Source organism: Tachypleus tridentatus, chromosome 12 (genome assembly GCF_004210375.1).
Source record: "Tachypleus tridentatus isolate NWPU-2018 chromosome 12, ASM421037v1, whole genome shotgun sequence".
In the NCBI taxonomy this organism is placed as follows: domain Eukaryota; kingdom Metazoa; phylum Arthropoda; class Merostomata; order Xiphosura; family Limulidae; genus Tachypleus; species Tachypleus tridentatus.
The window spans coordinates 2189825-2213429 of record NC_134836.1 but is presented as its reverse complement, the minus strand read 5'-3'; the positions used below and the strand labels follow the sequence as shown (position 1 = coordinate 2213429).

The window sequence follows — 23605 nt, the reverse complement described above, 5'->3', positions numbered from 1 at the left end:
GTAACAAACAAACGAGAAATAGAGAGTTCTTCTGAAGAATTCCATCAAACAATAATGTATCAAGGTTGCTAGTAACTTGAAGATCGAACTCCACAAAACAAACTCTTCTTGTCTCACTATAGAGAAGTACTTGCAATACCAGGTACTTGTATTACTTTTAATTTCTGTGCATTCATTTCTTTTTTCCTTTAAAGATAATGACACTTTGTTCTTATAAAGATACTAATAAATTTCAAATACACGTGTAAGTTATAATATAAAATGTCTGGTTTTTGGTAAACATAAATGTACTTTATTTAGTTTTCTGAATATCTAACAACAACAACAATACATGTTTACAATAACTTACTCAATAATACAAGATTATAGCGATTTATACAAGTAACATACGTTTTTACTAGACAAGTTACAACCATTATCACACTACAGTTTTCATAAATATATTATCTAAGAACTTAATATCACAAACACTCTCTCGCACTTCATGAGAAAATTAAAAGAATGTTTTAACTCAAGAACTACTGGAAAAAATTATTACAAGTGAAATATAAATCAATAAAAATTCTACATACTCCTCACTACTTGAAAGCCTCAAAGTCATAGGGCAAACAAGGGAAATCCCTATATTAATATTTATTTTAAGAACTTCAATACAGCGTGGTAATTTGACAGAAATTTCATACCAAAATGATACTTTAAACTTGTCCATATTATCACCCTCCCTAACTGTTAATTTTATAATCTTAATGTTTCGTAGTTATAATTTAAAAACAGTATTTATTCATTCTTTACTTGACTAGTAATTTAAAGAAGTTGCATCTAAAAACCTTTGGTTTAGTGCAACTTTAAACACTCAAAGTACCTGACTAAGATTTTAGGGCTGGAAAAATAGTAACTCTACATGTTGTAAAGACGTTAGAATTTGATGTAAAAGGTTTACACTACTTTAATTCTGTAAACCTAACACTAAATATTGATAACCTAGGATGACACCCATTACAATAGCTGTTTGATTCTTTAAAAGCTAGTAATAAATACACTGCTTTCCTTTAACAAAAAAACCTTATGTAGTAAATATCACAATTTCATTTAATAAAATAATTTTAAACTAAGCATGTGACGTGATAATAAAATGTTTAAATTAAAATAAATATATTTAGACCAAATAGAACTAGTACTTTAACAACATTAAAGTGTAAAATGAAGATAACAATGCAAGAGAAATAAGAACGATCAACCAAATATAAATGATCCTTTACAAAACAAAACACATGCTGACAGATTACATCCAACCTGATCATATAAGATGTTGCTAGCATTATTTAAAATATACTCCCAGAAGGTTTTGTTAATAGGTATGGTAACGATAATGTTCTATGATATACATACATACATACACACATACACGCACGCACGTGAGCGAGAGGAACCGTCGTCATACTTAGAGCTTCTGATAATATTTAAAATAATTTAAATCAACTTCTTAATTTAAAGTTAGGCTTTGTTTTAATATCTTTTACATTGTTTACCAGATATGCGTTTATGTCATAACGTTACAGAGTAAAAACAAAGCTTGTAATGGATTTTACATGGTGAATTAAATATACTGTGTTAAATAAGTTCTTTCAATTATGATTTAAGTGCATGCTTGCCCGAAGAAGAAATGAGACTGGGCGGTAACGCAGAAAAATTATAATCGATATCAATGACAGTTATATGCATGTTGGAAATATAAAGTGAACATTTGTTATAGAAGATACGATAATAATAAATACAAATTCCGATTATCGAGACTAAGGAGAGGGAACAGATATATTGGGTTGGTTTGCTTGAATCTACCGATCTTATAACAGAATAAATTATTTGAATTGCGCGATGTATTCATTCATCACAAATGTAAATACAAAATCGAATTAAAATTCGTGGAACGCCTCTTACACAGAATATCAGAGAAAATGGCTCGAATGATAGTTACTGATAACGTATAAATAACATCCAATGATACACAATATAAAAGTATCAAAAGTTCATAATATATTAGTAACAAAGATATCGACATATGAAGAAATTTGGTTTATTTAATCAGAGAGACAACTGTATAAATAAGCTGAAATATGATCCTATACAAGTACTTAATGCTATTAGCAACATTAATTATGAAACTCCCCACTACATCACTATAAAAATTTAAATTATTTTTTACCTTATGACTAATTTTGCATGATAGTAAGAAAGATCAAAATACATGGTTTCAGAGAGTTCAAAGCACATTAAAAAAACTGGACACCACTATAAGAAGCTACACTGGAATGCATGTTATTTCTCTAACAATTTTAATGTACTATTTTATATTTGGATTATCATTAGAACACGTTATAACAAACCAACTTGTTCCAATGATTACTAAACACTAGTCTGCACAAGTTAAAGCCTGGAGACTTCTAAATAAATAATTGACATTTTATGATCAGTCAAATACAAATAAGTTAGTCATTGGTATTATTATTTACGTTGAGTATCTTGTAGGGAAGAATAGATCGTGGCATCAGAATCATAAACGTGGATAGAGTGTATGACTTGGCCATCTTTATTAAAGTAAGTAAGTATTTTTCTACATGAATGTTCCAGAGAATGATTTAATGCATGTCGAGTACCTTTGAAAATAAACAGTCATCTTTAGTGGATAGTAAATACAGGCATGTTTCCTAGTTAACATTAGACTCTTTCATTTCTGTACTTGTGATGTACATCAGTAATAATTTAAAAGCTACAGCAAGAACACAGACAATCTTCGTGTTTTTTTGTTTTTTTATAGGTCACGCAGACCAAGTCATTTACTAGTCCAAGTATAATCCGTGATGACGAGAAAACCCACTTGTAGAGAATAGTTCAAGTATAATTTAGTACAAAGGAGCTCTGATAGTATTCTAACAGTTTAAACTTTCAAGTCGTTTAATTAACTCAATGCTAAAACTAACATTAAACTAAGAATTTAAATAACAACCGAAACGATCTAGCGTTTCAAACACTTTCAATATTTTAAAGCACAACAAGAATGAAAATTTCTGTCTAAATTACTGCTACTAGAAAACTCGTGCTTAGGACATATGTATTTGATTTTTACACCTATGTATACTCGCAAACACACAAAATAATATATTTATCTTAGAATGAATAATTAACTTTAATATACACTTAATTCACATCCATCCAAACCTAGTTCATCCCAAGTCGTTTTTTAATGAACTCTGCCACAAGTTCTTGTGGACGATGTTGCCATTCTTCTAACGTCTCTTTAGGCGTGTTTACTTGGTCACCTTCTAAGCGATTAAGCAGCGTCACGCATACTACAGCTCCTGCAAAAAACAAAAGAAGCCAAAATACATTTATTTAATTATCTTTGAAATGGAGCGAGAGAGTTACTCAGTGACCCTAGAATCTGCATAAGGTTTACTTTATAAATATTAAAAAGCAAACTATAATGAGTTACCCTGATCCATATACTATTTACTTGTTCATATGTGCCAAAACATCCTTTCTCAGTAATTAACAGTTCAGTTTTGTACTTTTTAGCAAATTTTCGTCTTGTGACAATATTTAAAAGGTTTTTTAAACTGCTATACGACCAAATATTCCATATTCATTCAGCCTTCTTGATACTGTGAATCTGGACACTTTTTGGTACATGGTCATTTATCTCGTACTTGAGATCAATGGCAGTCTTCCTTTTGTCCTGAAGATGGCGTAAGTAAAGGTACTTAACATCAGCATCATTGTGTTTAGGTTTTCTGTTTCGTACTCTTACAACTTTTAAATTTATCTGTTTTGGTCTCACTATATAGGGTGTACTTGACAGTGTTTGGGGAGCATTTCAAGTCTGCTGCAATTTATTAGAGAGACAAATAAGCATCACATAAAATTTGTTTATGCAAATTGTATCCACCAATGACTATTCTCAGTGGCATGACAACAAAACTTAATATTGTGTTAAACACTCTTTATAAGGTGTAGTTGTGAAATGCTAATAAGTTGATTTCTTATAGCATATGCTAGTACCTTGCTAGTTTATTTCTATACAATTAAGACACGGCATGGGGGTACCATGGCATTTATTTCAGACCCTAAATTTGATCAGTAGGTTTATTCAAGTAGAATCATCATGACATGCTTTTGTACAAGTATATGGGAATTCTAAAGTATGATAAATACTATTACCTTGACTCATTCAATTGTTAAAAGGGATCAATGAAGCATTACCATAGTGTTGAAATTTACATTCTGTAATGGCATGGGATAATTACTCCATTAAAATGGAAATACTGAGAAAAAATTATCTTAACTCTTTTGCACAGTTCTGTTTATGGTCTTTAATTTACATTACCTTTAATGCCTACGTGGTTGCACATTGCAGCAAAAGCCAATGATTCCATTTCAATGTTGACAATACCCTGTTCACTTAGTTTCTGAAGATATGCCATCTTGTCCTCTTCTTCATAGTTGCAGAAAGCTCCATCTAACCGACCTTGTCCTATCGAGAGGAGAACGATTTAGGACAGGACTTAATATCACTAAAATCAGTTCTAGTTTAAATAAATTCCGTATTATAATAGGGAATAAAACATGCAGCATGAGTAAACATCTGGACTTAGTAAGTAATCTTGATTCTAATTACTGGTGACTAACATTTAATATCAACGAATAGTCACTTCTGTCAGGAGGAGCTAGCTTTTGACGACAGTTGATGTATGTCGCTTAAGGGCAAGTTGTTTGTTTGTAGTTATATAATTCTTGATAAAGTTAGAATGGGTTTCAATTTGTTTTTAAATTTGTATTAAATTTTAATGAAAACATAGGAATCCTCAATAGCTGCGGCACTGGAAATACATCAGGCAGGATTAGAGTAAATTAATCTACAAAAATATTTCTCCCTTCTTATTAGCTATATTTTTGTGCATCAGCAATACCAAGCACGAAGCCAAGTGGTTAAGGCTCTCGTAAGCTGAGGGTCGCAGGTTCGAATCCCCGCCACATTAAACATGCTCGCCCATTTCAGCCGTAGAGGCGTTATAATGTGACGGTCAATATTCGTTGATAAAAAGAGTAACCCAAGAGTTGGCAGTGAGTGGTGATGACTAGCTGCCTTTCATCTAGTCTTACACTGCTAAATTAGGGACGGCTAGCGTAGATATCCCTCGTGTAGCTTTGCGCGAAATTCAAAAAACAAACAAAAACAAAATAAACCAAGAATGTAGCGCATGTATACCACATTCAATTTTATTATTCATCAGGATCTCTACCGGCCTACTATGAAACTGAAATTCTTTTAGAGAGGATTTTACCTTCCGTGTCCAAAATATACATTTTGGACTCAAGTCGGTAAAGAGATGAAAAAGCTGTGAACTAGAAGTTTGCATCAGGCCATCCTTTAAGTAATGTCCGATTTTAGATACAAAAAAAGAAAAGATTTCAGACATTTTTAATGTTCTTTAATCAATAATGTATGTTCCATTATTATTAATTACTTCCTGCCGACGATTGACAAGGTTCTGAATGCCACTTCTATAAGAACCTTTTGGGGTTTGGAGGAAAAGAATAGAGAGAGGATAATTTTGACATCTTTGTGTGTTTCAAGCTCTTTTCCATCAAGACAGTTGTGCAAACTTCGGAATAGATGATAATCAGATGGGGCGAGGTCTGGAGAATAAGGAGGATGTGGAAGTTTTCCCAGTCTAACTCTTCAATCTTTGCAGATGTGATTCTTACTGTCTGAGACTGTGCATTAGCCTGAGGTAACAACACCTTTACGATTGATCAAAGCAGGCTTCTTTTCTTTTAGTGCAACATTCAAGCGCTCTAACTGTTGACACTAGCAGTCTGATGTAATCGTTACATTGAGTGGCAGCCACACAAAGTGCATCACACCAACAATATCCCACCAAACGCTTTAGAAGACTTTCCTCGGATGGAATTCCATTTGGGGATGTGCTTTAGCCAATTTACCTGCACTGAGATATTGTCTGCGGCGCTTAACATTTTTATAATCTATCCCTTTTTCATCTCCAGTCACTGACCTTTTCGAAAAAGGTGTTATGTGTTCACGAGAGTGAGTATAGAGAAGTGCAAATGTCCGCTCTTGCTCTTAGAATGAGGGACGCATTTTCCAAGTTTTGACACCTTTCCAAGCTGTTGCAGAGGACAGTGAACTGTTGAATGGATTGAATTTAGCTTTTGTGCTAGTTCTTCAACTGTTACAAACACAATCTTCATCAAGTACAGCCAGCAGCAACTCATCATGAAACTAAACAGGACGACCTGAACGTGACGCATCACTTAAGCTGTGGTCACCTGATCTGAACTTCTAAAACAATCTTCGATATTTTCTTTCATTGAGAGACTCCGCACCATAAATACCTTCGATGTTTCGTATAGTTTCTGCTACGTTATTGCCTTTTTTAAACTCGTAAAGCATTATATGTTTAATGTGCTCTTCTGACACATCCATCTTCATAAGGATTTATTTGATTAATGATCTAAACAAAGTGGAGTTGGGTTAGTTTCTTTTATTTGTCTGAGCATTTTTTATAAGTTCCTACTACATATTTTAGTCATTAAAGCCTTCTACAAAGACAGAAATGACGAGGCACTTTCTCTATTACATTTTCGAACACTACTTATGGAATGACTTGATAGTTGGAAAAATAAACAAAATCTCACAGCCATTTTATGAGCCGCTATGCCGCAGATAAAACAAAAAGTGCGTGGAAATTATTGTTCTTCAAAACACCTAGATGTTCTTCCACATAAACTTATTATTTTAAACTATGTTTATCAACATATCGTACCTTCATAAAAGTCATAGGAGCACATAGTTTTTCCTAAAACAGTATTGTAGTTGGAAAGCTTTTCTTCTGCCACAGTCTTTAGTTCTCTAGCCAGCTCTAAATCCAAAATTGCAGGTCTTTGGACAATCTTTCCAAGAATATGCTGCAAGAAAATTACTAGAAATGTGGTAGTATTACCATTGATAACAGCGAGCGCAAAAACACAATATTATAAAAACAAAAACGATTCGACAGAATAATATCGAAATTTTAGACCCCTATGTGATAAAACCATTAAAACAAATTTTAGCAGATGAGATTGCACGTATCCACATCAAATACATAGATCACCAAAAATTTAAAAATGTTTGGCATACCAATTCTAAATAAGGACGCATAATCCCATCCACTGCTTCTTTCGAGATTACAAGACAGCCACCTGGAAGTCCTGTAAAAACCCAAGCATTATTATTATTATTATTCATATATGCAGGACGGTTGAAAGTAGATGCAAAAAAACTTTAAAATATCAGTGACACAATTTGTTCTTTATGAAAACATACATGGTCTTGTTAGCTCATAAATTAATTTTAAAAACATTCTTGAATAGATAAATTACTATTATTCAGTACACTGTTTCCCAGCGAGATGAAGGAAAGGACCGCCAAGAAAGCAGAGAGTTAAAATCAAAGCAGAGAACAGTCAGTGTATATTTTACTTAAATGTTGAAATATAGATGATAATCCAATAAAAAATACGATTTTGAACTTGTCTCAAGTGCTCTAAAACGTGATAGTGTATAAAAACAATTAAAATACAGGTTGAATTCTTCATGTTATAGTTACACCAAGGCCAAACAACTGTTATAAAATAACATGCTCGCCCTCCCAGCCGTGGGGGTGTATAATGTGACGGTCAATCCCACTATTCGTTGGTAAAAGAGTAGCCCAAGAGTTGGCGGTGGGTGGTGATGACTAGTTGCCTTCCCTCTAGTCTTACACTGCTAAATTAGGGACGGCTAGCAGAGATAGCCGTCGAGTAGCTTTGTGCGAAATTCCAAAAAACAAACAAACAAACATAAAATAACATTTCCGCCTCAATTATTTAATATAAGAATAAAAAAATTAACGATAAGTTACGTGATCTTGTTAAGTATTTTATGTATCTTTGTTTAAGTTGACAAAATATAGAATTTTATATATTTAAATGTACATATGTAGTCGCGAAATAAGAATGAACGTAGCAATATTTTGACTCGATTAAAAATAGTATTTCACATAAACCCAAAAACAACAATCGACTGAGAGGGCTGTATTATTTAATAGTTACTAGTCATGTTATTAATTATCACGGTAAACCTAAAAACAACCAATGCAGTAGTAAAGTATTGTAATTCTCAAAACAGTAACTATAATGATAATAATTAGCAACATAATAAAAAATACACGAATCATGTTAGAAAAATAGGTTCAAGACGTCTCTACCGAAATGAAATAAAAATCCTACGAAATACACGAGTTTATTTAACACATCAAAATATTCTATACAAATATATCGCTCTAACATACCACTTCAGCAGAATGATCGGGCAATTTGTTTCAAAATATAAAAGGAGTATTTATAATTTTGAATAAGTTTTAAAGCTCCCTAATTTTGAGCTGATAGATTATATCATCGGTTATCAATATGTGGTCCGCGAACGGGCAATTAAGACGGTTCTTTGAAAAGTTCCATAATTATAAAAGTGTATAAATCCCGTCGAGTTTTTGTTTCTTTTTAAAAGTAGGTAATTCGCAAACAAGTACGTTTGTGAATTACTAGCCTAGAGGAATTATTACTATTTGACTGGAGAGTGGGACTGTGGCTGGCTATCACTGATACTCAAGTATACAAAGCTACGCCCGGACCTTCCGATTTGTTAAATTAACACAGATATTATTTTGATTGACATGAGATTTTATAAAGCATAGTTGTGGTGAAACTACAGTTTTTATCAAATGAAGTTATGAATACGCACATCATTATGTACAAGAGGGTTTTCTTCTATAGCACAGGTTATTTTTGAGACACGGATTTGAAGAGACTAGTATTTTTCTCACAAATAGGTTTTAAAACTCATTTGAAGAAAATACATTTCTTTTAATGAGCAATTGAGAAACATTTGACAAACACAGGAGAGAAATAAATAAAAATGGAAAAGTTTGTTCCTACCTATTCCTCCACACGTTCCTATACGGATGAAAGTGACGTCCTTACATTGGGCATGGTACATCAACTTGATGACCTCGTGAAGCATAATGGACACCGAAGGAATTCCCATTCCATGCTGTGGTAAAATCAAAACACGTGTATAGAGGCGTTGCCATTCTTTGCCGCAGTGATATCATAATTTTCTATAAAAATTTACTATAACTGACATCGTGCTATTTTGCACACTCTTTATCATTTGGCGATATTAAATGTGTCCTTTAAATCTTTTCTTCGACATTTATATTTAAGTGAATTAGCAATTTTCTGATACGAGCATTTTTATAGGCCTAACTCCAACTTTGTAAAGAAGCCTCAGTGTCACAGTTTTTGTATTTTTCCTCTTTCTCAATTATTTTCACGGTTTGTCAAGACATTTCAAGACTCAACATTCCATCCGCGGCAAAACGGTAATGAGTATCTCAAGTTGATAACCAGAATTATATAACGCAAGATTTCTGGGAGATTTAGCAACACCAAACAATCGATCGAGCTGCAATGCAATTAAGCAATTACATTTAGTTACGTGTTTTTGATTGTCTCGGTTTCAGTTTTGTAGATTATTCTGCAGCTAATTTTCGTACTAGTTGATTTCCCACACACATATATAACCATGATAATTTTATGCCTGACTAATAAAATTATACATTTTTGTACGTTATGTGTCTGATGATAAATAATATACACCCTTGTGCAAATTAATTGAAACAAGAAGGAAAATTACAATGTGTTTTCAATTTTTTGCGTTTTATTTCTGAGAATCCAAAAATTACTCACAAATTAATACATGATATGACCGCCATTATTTTTTTAGAAGATCATTAATCCGCTTTGGCATCGAGTCTACGAGTTGACTGCAATCTTTACTCATTTTTGGATCGCGATACCACACCTATTTTATGGCCTCAATTAGCTTATCTTTCGTAGTACAGTATTTTCCCCGAAGTCTTTCTTTACAAATCGCCCAAAGATTTTCAATAGGATTTAAGTCCAGAGAGTTTTCAGGCCAGTCCAGCACCTTTATTCGCGTTGTAGTCATAAAATTCTTCACAAGTTTCGATGTGTAGCATGGAGCCAGATCTTGCTGAAAAATGCCAGATCCATCTGGAAATCTCTTTTTCAACTCTGGAGCGACTCTTCTCTGCAAAAACTTCGATGTACTGTGGTCCTCGCATCATACCTTCTACGATATATGTAAACCTCCGACGCCACAGTAGCTGAAAAAGCCCCAAAACATCTTCTTCAAGGGATGTTTTACGAACTGATTGATGTGAGATTCTCGAAGTTTCTCACCTGGAGATCTGCGAACATGTAAACTTCTTTGACCCTGTATGAAGAAATGAGTCTCGTCACTGAATAACACCTTCCTCCATTGTTCTTTCGTCCAGTTCTTGTATTTCGGACCCCATTGATACCGTTTTTTCTTTATTGAGTTGGTAAGTTGTTTTTGACTGGTCTCCTTGCCCTTCTAACGCAATTTCAAATGACGTAATGTTCCTCAAAATTTCGTCATATATTCCAAAAATAGATCGACTGTACTGCAAAACATAGCTAATGACGCCGTCTGTGTGAAAAAATGACTATTAAAAGAAATTAGCGGGTCCAGCGAGCCTACAACGGCCACCATGTTGAAAATATTGTAAAATTACCATTTGTTTCAATTAATTTGCACAAGGGTGTACATCCATACAGAAATTATGGCATTTTTGTATCAGTAAACCATACAAATTTACGTTTATCATTTATATTATTTCTTCGCTCACCTAAAGCGCTTTTGTGTTCACAAATAAAAGTTTTTTACCTCGGTGTCTACTTGAAAAAATATCATTTACGTCAATTTATCGTTAACTTTTTTTTCAAATACTGTTGTTTTTTTTTAGAGGGAAAACGTATTTGTTTTGTTATGGTGAAGTTATTAAACAGCTTTTGGTGGTTCATTGCTTAATTGTGTTACTTTAAAGAATGAGAAGTTGTTATATCACGGCCTACTTTTAAATATTATTGTAGTAAGAAAAAAAAGAAGCGATATTATATTCGATTTTTAGCTGCGGCATAGAGCCTCAGAGAGCGGATCTGAATTTGGTTTTAAGAACAATTGTTTAGCTCATAGTTCCATTATCTCTTGACCTATTTGATATCTAATTACAGTTTTGGTCTCAGGAGGTCAAACTCTTTTGATTGATGTGTTTGACCACGCCCAAAACTTCTAGATTAATTTGCTCTAATCCTGCCTAAAAGAATCAAGTGCTGTGACTATTGAAAATTATCTTGTTTCTATTATTACAAAATAATCAGAATTTTCAAAAACCGATTCCAACTCAAACAAGTTTTCAGAATAGAAATTAAGCACTTAATTTACACTCCAACTAACAGACAACTGGATAGAGAAACAGAAATCGATTACTTACACTTATAGACAGAACGGGTCCAATCTTGAACATGGAATACCGGTAAGAATGTTTACTTATGTCCTCTAGCATTGTGCCTGTGGGCAATTTGATATTCAACTCCTTCTGGATGAAATGTGCAAAACTTTTCATTCGTTTTGGTGTTCCACCCATGCATACAAACTGTAAAGTAGTTAAGTGTTATGATAAAATCGTCTTATATATACAAATAATCAGCTCATAATATACTCTTCTAACCATACATAACAAGAGAGACGGGTAAAAAAAAAAAAAATATTCTGTAGTATTCTATTTATATGTGGTCCTAGCTCAGTTCCATGTTCTTTGGTTTGAGTGGGGTTTGCGAAAACGAAGTTCATTGTTTGTTATTTTAAAGTTAGTTTTTAAAGTGGGATTTTAGTAGCAGCGAAATGTTATGAAAGACTACTAGGAAGAAAAGTAGCGTTGTGCTTTAAACCCATATGGTTGTGTTAAACATGCAGGGAAAACAAAAGTTTAATTATACACAAAATTTGTTTTGTACTTTTAAATATACTTAAAACTAAACGACGTCTAAAGCTTTAGGAGCCGAGGTAAAAGTTGGTCAGTTTAGGTTGAAAAATTAAAGTTATTCGAAAGTGTTTTTATTTCAAAATTATTTTTATATCTTACCCGTACTTCAACAAACCGTTTATTATTATAATTTAAACCATCTATCACCAAACTTACTTTAACGTCTGCGAACATTTCTTTCAGGTTATGAGTTCCAGTGCTGAGAGAAATGTGGTATAATACATCTTCCTCCATAGTGGCAATATTAGGGTTTTTAAGAATAACACCATATTCGTAGTCACTGAAAAATATACGACAAATATCTTTCATTTTACTTAAACGTTCACAGCGTAATGTCTGTCAAGACCGTTGTAAATATGTTTGCATGCTTATTTAAAAACAAAGCAATACGAGGATATCTGCTGTGCTCATGGCTAAAAATAAAATTCCGGAGTATAACGTTACAAGTCTGTCAACTTAACGCTAAAAATCTGGGGAGTGAAATATTAAAACATGAATAGTAGAACTGGGAGTTTCACATCATTATGGGCCCGGAATGGCCAGGCGGTTAAGGCGCTAGACTCGTAATCTGAGGGTCGCAGGTTCGAATCCCTGTCACACTAAACATGCTCGCCCTTTCAGCCGTGGGGGTGTTATAATGTTAGGGTCAATCCAACTATTCGTTGGTAAAAGAGTAGCCCAAGAGTTGGTGGTGGGTGGTGATGACTAGCTGCCTTCCCTCTAGTCTTACACTGCTAAATTAGGGACGGCTAGCACAGATAGCCCTCGAGTAGCTTTGTGCGAAATTCAAAAACAAACAAAACTTATGTAAATAAAGGAAGATAACTTCGTTACTAAAAAGCAAACCGTGATCTGTTGTAATCATTCACTTTAAAATTATTACACCGAACATTTCAGAAGAGAATCACGACCTACTTGTATTCATAGTACGTGCTATGTAGCACGCCAGACATACGTTGTTTTGTTGAGTTTCGTGCAAATGATTAATACTGCAGGACATGTAAGCGTAACGAGAAAAAACAATATAAAACCTACATGCAAAACGTTATCACTTGTGGTATGCGTGTGTATTACAAAAATTTTAAACAGATCTGATAACTGCAAGCAAATTGAATTCCTAGTTTAAAGATTTAAGCCTTTCTTAGAAACCTTGAAGATGTAAATAAATTTCACATCTTTACTGAAACAACCAGCAACATCAACACACTTGTAATGAAATTTAACTGAAATACGGGATTGATTACTACAAAAAGATTAAAAAAGCACATCATTGCATCTTTAAACTGTTATATTATGATTCAGCATTAATTTTCTATTATTAATGTAGTCATTTTTATATTTACTCATATTTTATTTAATTTTCATCGATTTTGTCTTTATGTATTATTCAATTATAACAATACCTACCAAGTAGTTACAAGTATTCGTGAAACGCAGATTCTGATAACGTTATACAGAATATTAAAATGAGCACAGGAAGCAAAGAAAACGACGTTAAACAAGTGGACAATTTTGTTTACATCGTTATTTACTGGCTGCCTTCTGTGTTTATTTGATCGTAAATTGGCTGTTTGGTCAGAAGAACTGGAGGCCCGGAATGGCCAGGTTGTTGAGGCACTCGACTCGAAATCCGAGGTTCGCGGGTTCGAATCCTCGTCACGCCAAACATGCTTGCCTTTGACCCATGGGGGCGTTATGATGTTACGGTCGATCCCACTATTCGTTGGTAAAAAAAAAAAGTAGCCCAAGAGTTGGCGGTGATGACTAGCTGCTTTCTCTCTAGTCTTACACTACTAAATTAGGGACGAGTAGCGCAAATGGCTCTCGTGTAGCTTTGCGCGAAATTCAAACCAAACCAAAAGAGATGGTTTCCAAAAACGTTCACACAAGAACAAAAATAAAGCAATGATTAATGAAAACTACATTTTGAAGGTACTAGTGTGGTATCCCACAATACTTAGAATACCTATGTCAACGATTATTATAACTATCATACAAAAGAGAGAACCACAAAACTCATACAAATATCCGCTTCACCTCCGAGGTTAGCCTACCCCACCGCGGGAAATAGACGCGTAAGGCGTAGAACTGGTACAAGCTTACACGAGATAGTCCTTGTGGTAAATAGCCCTTTTACGAAAGTAAAGGTTTATTGCAAATTGAACCTTCATACAGCCATTTTACGAAGACTTCACAACTATATAAAGTGTTCATGGGAGTGTAGAAAATTACCTACATATTTTCGAATAAAATTTTATCCTACTCTAGTTATGAAAGAATAAAATTAGAAATTATTTAAACTCTGACATAATTTACACTTTAACCATTTAGAAAACCTTTTTATCTATCTTACGAAGACTACGAAATTCAGTCACTAATGTAGAAATATGAGACTGGGTAGAGGGTGCAGTGCCTAACCGGACTAATCTGCTACAGGGTGTCATTTCACCTAAAAAAAAAAAAAAACCTGAAAGAAACAAATTATTCCGTTCAACACTTTAAAAACTATAGACTGTATATCAGAGAAGATAACTTAATTGCGATATCAAACTTACAAATGATCAGCATCTTAAGACCTCAGACGACTTTGGTAAAAAGATTTACCAAGTTCGTTGCTTCCATATCTACCTATTTAGAATAATCTGTCTAGCTTCTCTTTGCGTCTTAAAAATTTGTGTTAAGTTTAATTTCTCTTCCAAAACGTGCTTTAACCTCGAAATTATTTAACAAAGTAAGATCACTATCACATACATACACACATTAAAATTAAGACTACAAGTCTTTTAACTTAAACATGGCACATTTTTCACTTCAAACACTCATGAACCTACCAACGCTGCAGTGCTCCCTTCAGCAAACAAAGAGCGTTGACGGCTCTTTCTAATGAATATTTAGACAATTAAAATATTTTACTAAAACGAAAATTGTAAGGCTGTAATAGTGAATTCTTATGGTTTAAATCCTAATAATTATAATATTGAAACCATCAAAACATTTCTGTTCTCCCCCCCATCCCCCTGAATGTTTACTGCCTCCAAATTTTAAAAACGTTCACTAGACAAAAGTACCATCTAGGTTGATAAACAGTTTATAGTATAAAAAAACATTACGCATTTCAACTGATATTAGCAAGTATGGTATTTCTGTATACGTAAATTTGAGCAATCATACATGTTTTCACAAGAAAAATTATCTGGTACTTAAATCCCAGAAACTTTAAAGTTGATGAACTGAGTAACAGACAGTAATTCAAAAATAATATGTAGGCGTTGAAACTCATATTCCACAAAGAAGATATTCGATCCATGTTGTTATGTTAACCCAACTATTGTTTCTGCAAGAGTCAACCATTTACGAAACTGGGGGAGCGAATATTAAATTCTTTCTAATGGCCGTTAAAATATGTAAAAACAACAACAAAACAAAAATAAACACTTATACATACACATTTACAGATGGAACAAACATTTTTTAAAAAAGTACCATTTTTATTTTTAGCCAAAATTTGATCCTCATTACAAAAACACCGATTTCTAGATACGAGGTCTGTTCAAAAAATACGCGGACTGTTTGAATTGCGCGGCTCCAGTTGATTCCAGGGGAATCCGCTTGGTGTCGCTAGGTTCGCACAGATAAGCTGATTACGACGCCATTTCCCGATTGCAGATATCTTCATTTGTGTATTAGCTACGCGGTTTTAAGTGAAGTGCGATTTTTTCGTTTGGCGGATTTCTGAATGAATGACCTGAAGGAGCAACGACTCGCTATGAAATTTTGTGTTAAACTTGGAAACTCTGCGACTGAAACTTTTGCTATGCTTAACACGGCTTACGGTGATGTTGCTATGAAGCGTACGACATGTTTCAAGTAGCATGAACGTTTTAAGAATGGTCAACAGTCCATTGAAGATGATGAGCGTCCTGGACGTCCTTCCACGTCAACTAACGACCCACACGTCGACAAAATCAACACCCTGGTGCGGGCAAATCAATGTCTGACTGTCAGGGAGCTTGCTGAAGAGTGTGGGATATCAGTTGGATCTTGTTACGAGATTTTGACCGAAAAATTGAAGATGCACCGCGTTGCTGCGAAATTTGTGCCTCAGAACTCGTGAGTTTTGGCCAAACACTCGATCACTGTTCTTCCCCACCCCTACTCACCTGACCTTGCTCCTTGCGATTTTTCTTGTTCCCCAAACTCAAAAGACCCTTGAAAGGAAGAAGATTTGAGACGATTCCGAGATTAAGGCAAATGCGACGAAGGAGCTGGAGGACATTACAAAAGAAGCGTACCAGGACTGTTTCAACAAGTGGAAACACCGTTGGGATAAGTGTGTGCGTTGGGGAGGAGAGTACTTTGAAGGGGTTCCAGACCTGTAACTTCTAAATAAAGTACATTTTGTTTTATGACGTCAGTCCGCGTATTTTTTGAACAGCCCTCGTACATTACTATAGCACATAGAAGAAACCCGCCGAAAAAAAGTTAAAGATAAAAACAAAAACTGAGCTGTTTAACTCGAAACAAAAATTGAGGGAGACTAATTTTATGGCTCATTCCACCAAACTGTTTTCAAGACATGTTCCTTATATGTTTGTGTAAGCTAAACAGTCAAGGCAGAGATCCCTAGCCCCTGGATGGCCATGTTGTTAGGACGCTTGAGCCGCAATCTGAAGGTGACGGTTCATATACCTGTTCCAAACATGCTCTTCAGCTGTGGGAGCACTGTAATGTGACGGTCAAACCCACTTTTCTTTGGTAAAATAGTATCCCCCAGAGTTGATGGTGGGTGGTGCCATCCCTCTAGTTTTTCACTACTAAATTAGGGACGCCTAGCGCAGACAGCCCTCGTGTAGCTTTGGACGAAATTAAAAACAAAGACTCCTAAAATTTAGGCATTTAAAACTCATGATCTGAAAAGTCAACATTCAAGAGGATTTGCCGCTGATAAGAGTTATTTAAATCAGTTAACGAGATTAGCTGAGATAGCTATAATATTTTACAGCTGAAAATACTGAGAAAGTTTAGCGGCATATCGCGGCTCGAACCTTCAGCTTGACACGCTAACTACTAGCCCATGTGCAACTTTACTGAAATATTACTTAAATCTTCAAAGTGAAGTTCTACAAAATTTACTAAAATTGTACTATTAAGTTAATGGTCATTCTCATTTCAAGTTGTGGCGTAGATGATTTTAACGGTTAGTAAGAATTGGTGAAACTTGTCTTTCTTCAATATATTTACTTGGATTGATTGTTGACTAAGAAAGTATATGAACTGTGGGATACCTCACTGTTTGAAATCAAAATTTAGGTATTCACGATTATTTGTTGCTATAGAGACATTTTTCATGATCTTGTCCTTGCCCTGTGCGAATGCGTTTGAAATTATATCCACTCCAACTACAAATCAGAAGCTGGCCAGTCGCGTTAAAAGACTTGTAATTGTGAAAAAGATTACCGTTTTATTTGTTCACTGTGTCATTTATCTTACTTTGTTGACTGTGTTCATGTTAACATTCTGCATAACATTTTTCGAACCTGGATATCAAAGTGCATGAATACCACAATACAAAGTAAACATTTTTTCCGCCAACTTGACACTGTGGAGATAGTTTTATTCAAAGATGAAACGCGAATACCTTACTGTTACTTATGTTTGTAGTACGTATTTATTTTGACTCACAGAGTTTATGCAAGATCGATAGAATTTGCTTTCGAGATATAAATATTTACTGAATATAGAGAAATATACTCTTCAAAAAAAGAAACGCAAAAGGCAAAATTTGAGACAAATTGTTAACAAGTTTATTCCGGGTAGTTCTGTATGACATGTGTAAAACTTTGCACATTCACTGCTAAACATCCAAAGTCTGCAAAGGCGAAGTCCACGCTCACTAGCTGAAGTTTAACGTCACTCAACGTCAATAACGAGTATGCCTCCCGTGAGCATCAATAACTGCTTGGCATCTCCTGCCCATGGAAGCGATGAGGTGACGAATCATATCCTGTGGAATGGCTGTCCACTCAGCCTGCAAAGCTGCTGCAAGCTGAGGTAGAGTATGCGGTTGAGGTTGTCGCCGTCGCAGACGTCGGTCCAACTCGTCCCAAAGATGTTCGATGGGGTTTAAATCTGGTGATCTGGAGGGCCAGGGAAGAACATTGATGTTGTGGTGTCTCAAGAAGACAGTGGTGAGTCGGGCTGTGTGAGGACGGGCGTTGTCATGTTGAAAAACGTCGTTGACGTTCACCATGATGGGTTGCACATGGGGCCTAAGAATCTTGTCGACGTATCGTTGAGCCGTAAGATTCCCTCGAATGTGCAAAAGGTCTGTTCTGGCATTGTAGGCGATGGCAGCCCACATCATGACGCTGCCATCATCATATCTGTCAACATCCTGCACACAGGTTGCTGCAAAACGTTCACATCGGCGACGGTAAACACGGGTCCTTCCATCCTGCCTACGAAGCATAAAACGTGATTCATCGCTGAACCAAACATGCCTCCATCGTCGATGAGGCCATACCTGATGTGCCCGAGTCCACTGCAGCCGTGCTTGACGATGTTGCTGGGTGAGGATGATGCCTCTGACTGGACGTCGAGGTCGGATTCCTGCATCTCGTAGACGGTTGCGTACGCTCTGATCGGAAATCCTACGCAGCCCTGGTATGGTTGAGGCAGTAGACGTCGCAGTGGTGGTCATATCCCGAAGGTGATGCAACCGGATGTAGCGATCTTGTGCGGGCGTGATCACACGAGGTCTGCCAGATCGTGGACGGTCACGAGTTGATCCATGTTGTTGTTGACGATTCCATAGCCTTGTGATGATGCTTGGGTGGACATTCACAGCTCTGGCAACATCTGATCGAGATTCGCCTGCTTCCAAACGACCAATGGCGTTGTTGCGTTGTGCTTCAGTCAGTCTTGGCGTAACTGTATTGCGTGTCGGTGGCTTAACACTGAGCTATGGAAACCGAGAACCCGTCACTTTTATAGGGATTTTGCACATGTTGCACTTGCAGAACATGCAGATCTCTCAAACAAAGTTATTGGACACGCATGCGTTTTGGCGAAAAATCCGATGTTTTCCTCCGTTTTCAAAGTGCACAACTTTTATTGTTATTTTGGTCTGACAATCAGTGCCTTAACACGTGTAACATCACATAGTCTGAGCTTGTAACGTTATTACATATATTTCTCTTTATAATAAAAAAATATCCCTTTTGCGTTTCTTGTTTTGAAGAGTATATCAAACTTGTACCCCGTGCACGCATACGTCTCAATGCAACTGCACGTGGTCGTCTTGAAAACGTAAGTTATAAAAATTTAAAGCAGAACTTTGAGTATCTTTAAAGTCATTACTCGAATCAGTTAAACGTTTGCAGTTATTAGTTGTGTGCGATAGTTCTTGAGCATTAGTTTATTCCCGTTGAAAGAGATTTAGTAACACAAGCGTGTTGGACATTGTGTCACGGCAAACATCATTCCTATGGATAAACAGGAGTACAGCGTCTGCGTGGAACAGATTTCCTAAAGTGTTTCTGCAGAGACGGAACACGTCTGTGCTGAAGATAACTAAACGTGTTGGTAGCATTATCGAATTTTTAACTCTCGATCTAGCTTATGTACAAGTTTTTATATTAATATTTAACAAGAACTCAAACGAATTTCCAAATTACAAGTTTCGCCAAAAAAAACCAAAAAACTCCTACTCGTGTTTCCGCTCCCTTCACAACTATAGATTGATTCTCCTTACAAAGTCTATGACATTTCTGTCTGGTTTTAGAGCTATCTGCACATAGCTGTTGATTATACAGCTAGTCAACAGGACTCACTATCAGTTTTTGGACTTCTCTTTTTTGACAAAACAGTGGAATTTCACTTTATTACAACGCATGAAAGAGTATGTTGTGTTTACGCGGCAAAAGAACACGAACCCTGACACTTCTAACTCAAAATTCAAAATTTGTACTTGGACATATTCGGTTCGTAGTGACAAAACACATGATAAATGTTCTAAGTAAAATAAACGGTACTGAGCTGCTACTTTGTTTTGTATACACCGAAGTATTTCAGTGTGGATTGTCCCGAGGAGGCTTATCTAAAGTATTATTATGAATTACACGAAGAAAAGAAACAAAATATTATAAAATTAACGTTACCGAAAACATAACTTGTTAAGCTGACATCAGTTAATAACGGGAACTATCAAGGCGATGGTTTAATAAACAAAACAATAAGTAAAATAAGATAAAAGTTCCTTGACAGACTGGGACCGCAAACAACTGATCTCCTCAGAATTCAAGTAAATGTAACCACCGACTCTTTACATTCATTAACAAAATACAATCAAGCTATTACTTAGGGGATATTATAAACCAAAGTAGGAATTTTTCTGATTAAATAAGTAAAAAGAAACAATAAAAATAATCCCAAACTTAATTAAAACCATTATACTGGATAAATGGTGCAAAAAAATCTAAACCAGCGTTTCGACACAATTTCTTGAAAGATGTGCGCATCTTCACAACAATTACACGATGAAAATTTTGGACGTTTTACTGTCAACAATATTCAATAGGTTCTATGTTTGCTTAATATTGATATATAGTATTTTAAAGTCACTACTAATAAAATAAAATACTTTAGATGTTTGGATAACACGTGACATACCATCAAAATCAATTTTCCGTTACCATTCAGCTGACTAATTAAATATTTGTATAGTTATTGATTTCTTTTCCTCTGCAAACGTAAATTTGTGTGAAAAAAAAAGGCGCAAGGGCCTAACCTATTCTTTAGTTCGCCACTTCCGCTGTAGCAGACTGTTTTCGTCGAATTCAGTTAAAAATAAATGTATTTTAGCAGATTTTAGCGTAAACGTCTGGAAACTTATCGCTCATTCAAGTCTAATGAACTAACGAACAATATTTCTTTCGATTTAATTAATTAAACTAAAAAGATTAGTCGACAATCACTGTTAATAACCCATTGCAAAAATGCTGAAATCATATTCCCAGCTATACTACAGAGAGAAGCATCAGATACAAACATTTTTATATAGGTTATTGGGTTAACCCACAGCTACAGATAGCAACTTCGTTTTCAAATTCTGAAAGCATATGCCCAGGTATACTACGGAGAGAAGCATTTTTATATAGGCTATTGGATTAAGTCACAGCTACAGCTAGTAACTCACTTTACAAATGCTGAAACACTGTTAAATACACTGTAGCTTGGCAGTTTTCTATCAAGAACATGAAAGTATTTCTAGCAACGCTGCTGAATATTGTTAACTTTAACTCTTAGTTGATGTCACAACTTGACATTATTTATATGACATATGCAAGCACCGGTTAATTCATTGTGTTAATTTATACTTTGTTCTTAAGGTGTTGGTTAATCAAGTTGGTGTGAAATTTCATTTTGTTTTTCATGAAATCAAAAGGCCAGATTTTAAACTGAAATTAAAATGCTATGAAATGACCATTTTTGTATTATAGTAAAAGATGTGCGCTTCTTCGTAGCAATCTCAAGCGAGTGGAGAAATAAATATGAAGGTATTCAATTTTCTGGTACCACAGCTGCGGCAACTGAATTATAGTTACATTTGTAGAAGAATTTTTTAGCGTTTTTTTTAATTATTCTTCCAATATTTTTTCAGACAAAAAGTTTTAATTATCACGTACTAATGAAATTTCGAAAAGGTTTTAAACGTTAAGTTACGGTGGTTATAATTTAATATTTTTGAAAGTCGAATGGCTCTTTCTCAGGTAGGAAAAAGGGCGCCGATCTTCTTCGTCCCAAACATGAGGATTTCTATTTCCAATCAAGAATGAGCAACTATACAGTTATTTGATTCTTGACGAGAGGTAAAACAATCCACGAGTTACATCTAAATGAATATTTCTAAAAATGTTAAGATAAATGTTTTTGGGGTTATTTCTTTAGATAAGCAATATTCTCCAATACACCCTCACAGAAAAGCAGTCATCTAGAACTATATACTCCAACACAACTGCAGCGATGTCTCTCGGTCACTTAAATAATCTAGTGCCAATTTAAGCATAATGCCGGTCCAGTGTAATTGTGGGTTCACTTTAAAGCTACAAGGACCGCAAAATGACAAGTCACAATACAAATTTAATGATAATATGTGCGTGTCACAAAATGTGTGGACTTGTAGTTGGGGCCTGGCATGGCCAAGCGCGTAAGGCGTGCGACTCGTAATCAGAGGGTCGCGGGTTCGCGCCCGCGTCGCGCTAAACGTGCTCGCCCTCCCAGCCATGGGATCGTATAATGTTACGGTCAATCCCACTATTCGTTGGTAAAAGAGTAGCCCAAGAGTTGGCGGTGGGTGGTGATGACTACCTTCCTTCCCTCTAGTCTTACACTGCTAAATTAGGGACGGCTAGCACAGATAGCCCTCGAGTAGCTTTGTGCGAAATTCCAAAACAAACAAACAAGAACTTGTAGTTTATAAAAGATTACTGAGAATTTATAAATGAAGACTGGAAAGTTCAAGAAACAAATTATTACCATAAGACCAATGTATTACCAACTATTAAATGATATAAATAATATTGACAAGGTTAATGTTCGCTAGAGTAATTAGTGTAGTCACTAATGAGAAGGCGCTGAACGAGGCATTATTAGTATTTTACTATAATTTTTGAAAGGAGCTTACAAATTACTTTAATAAATATTACTATATAATTAACAAACAATATTTAGCTTTAACTTGGGTAAATGACACGCTTAAAATTCACATACACTTTCTATAGTAAATTACTATAATTCACCCGTTTCACGCACATTAAAGCGCAGGCTTCCGTTTACCGATTCTGAGCAACTTTTAACTTCTGATCACAATGATGTTAATCAGACGATTAGAACATTTAGCGTTGCTGTAAGACTGCGATTCATTCTCAGAAAGAAATTAACGAAAAAGAATGAAACGTGCAGGTGTACCAATTATAGGTATATGTCATAACGTTTGCTTTCCACTACATAAACGAACAAACAAACCTTTGGTATGTCTGTACCTGTTTTAATTGCAAGATACTGGGGGCTTTATTAAGTTGCTAACAATGACTTCAAACACGCATAATATCTACGACGTCTTGTAAACTTTGAAGTAAATTGACAGAGATAAAATAACAAGTTAATTTTTTCAGTTATGTTTGACCCATATTAGAACTAATTTTTCACTGTTTGTTTAAAAACATTTAAATTTACTTACCGTTCTTCACAATCTCCCATTTTCTTTCTAGCCGGTCAACACACTTTTCGTGGTTTATCTGTAGTCGATATTTCTGTAATTTTGTCACCGGCTTTTCAATACATTGGAAGATAGTGCAGCAAATGACGTCACAGACAGCACGATCAATAAATCGCCAAGCCCATTGGTACCGAGGGAGTGAATGCTTCCTCCACCAATCCGTGAAGCGATTTGATAATCGGAACATAATATGAGTCAGCAGAGAGCAATGGTGGTCTACGAAATAAATGTTGCTTTCCTAATACAACGTGACGTATAGCATGTATTAGACAACTTCTAAAGGTTTTTTCATGAAATAT

At 35.2% G+C, this 23605-nt stretch overlaps 1 protein-coding gene across 1 annotated transcript; it reads right to left on the bottom strand.

Moving 5' to 3' along the window:
* Window positions 1–269: 269 nt before the first annotated feature.
* Window positions 270–23402, bottom strand: LOC143235019 (uridine phosphorylase 2-like). The gene is made up of 8 exons (XM_076472730.1): window positions 23268–23402; window positions 12185–12308; window positions 11477–11638; window positions 9033–9147; window positions 7199–7269; window positions 6843–6984; window positions 4382–4528; window positions 270–3356 (listed from the first exon to the last, which is right to left on the bottom strand). The coding sequence occupies exons 1-8, from the start codon at window positions 23285–23287 to the stop codon at window positions 3217–3219; spliced, it is 921 nt and encodes a 306-aa protein (XP_076328845.1). The 5' UTR covers window positions 23288–23402; the 3' UTR covers window positions 270–3216.
* Window positions 23403–23605: the final 203 nt, after the last annotated feature.

Coding starts and splice junctions, on each gene's coding strand:
- LOC143235019 (XM_076472730.1), bottom strand. CDS start 23,287: ATGGGAGATTGTGAAGAACG. Junction 9,148..11,476: donor GACCCGTTCTGTCTATAAGT/GTAAGTAATCGA, acceptor ATTTTACCACAG/CATGGAATGGGAATTCCTTC. Junction 4,529..6,842: donor CTCCTATGACTTTTATGAAG/GTACGATATGTT, acceptor TCCTCTCGATAG/GACAAGGTCGGTTAGATGGA.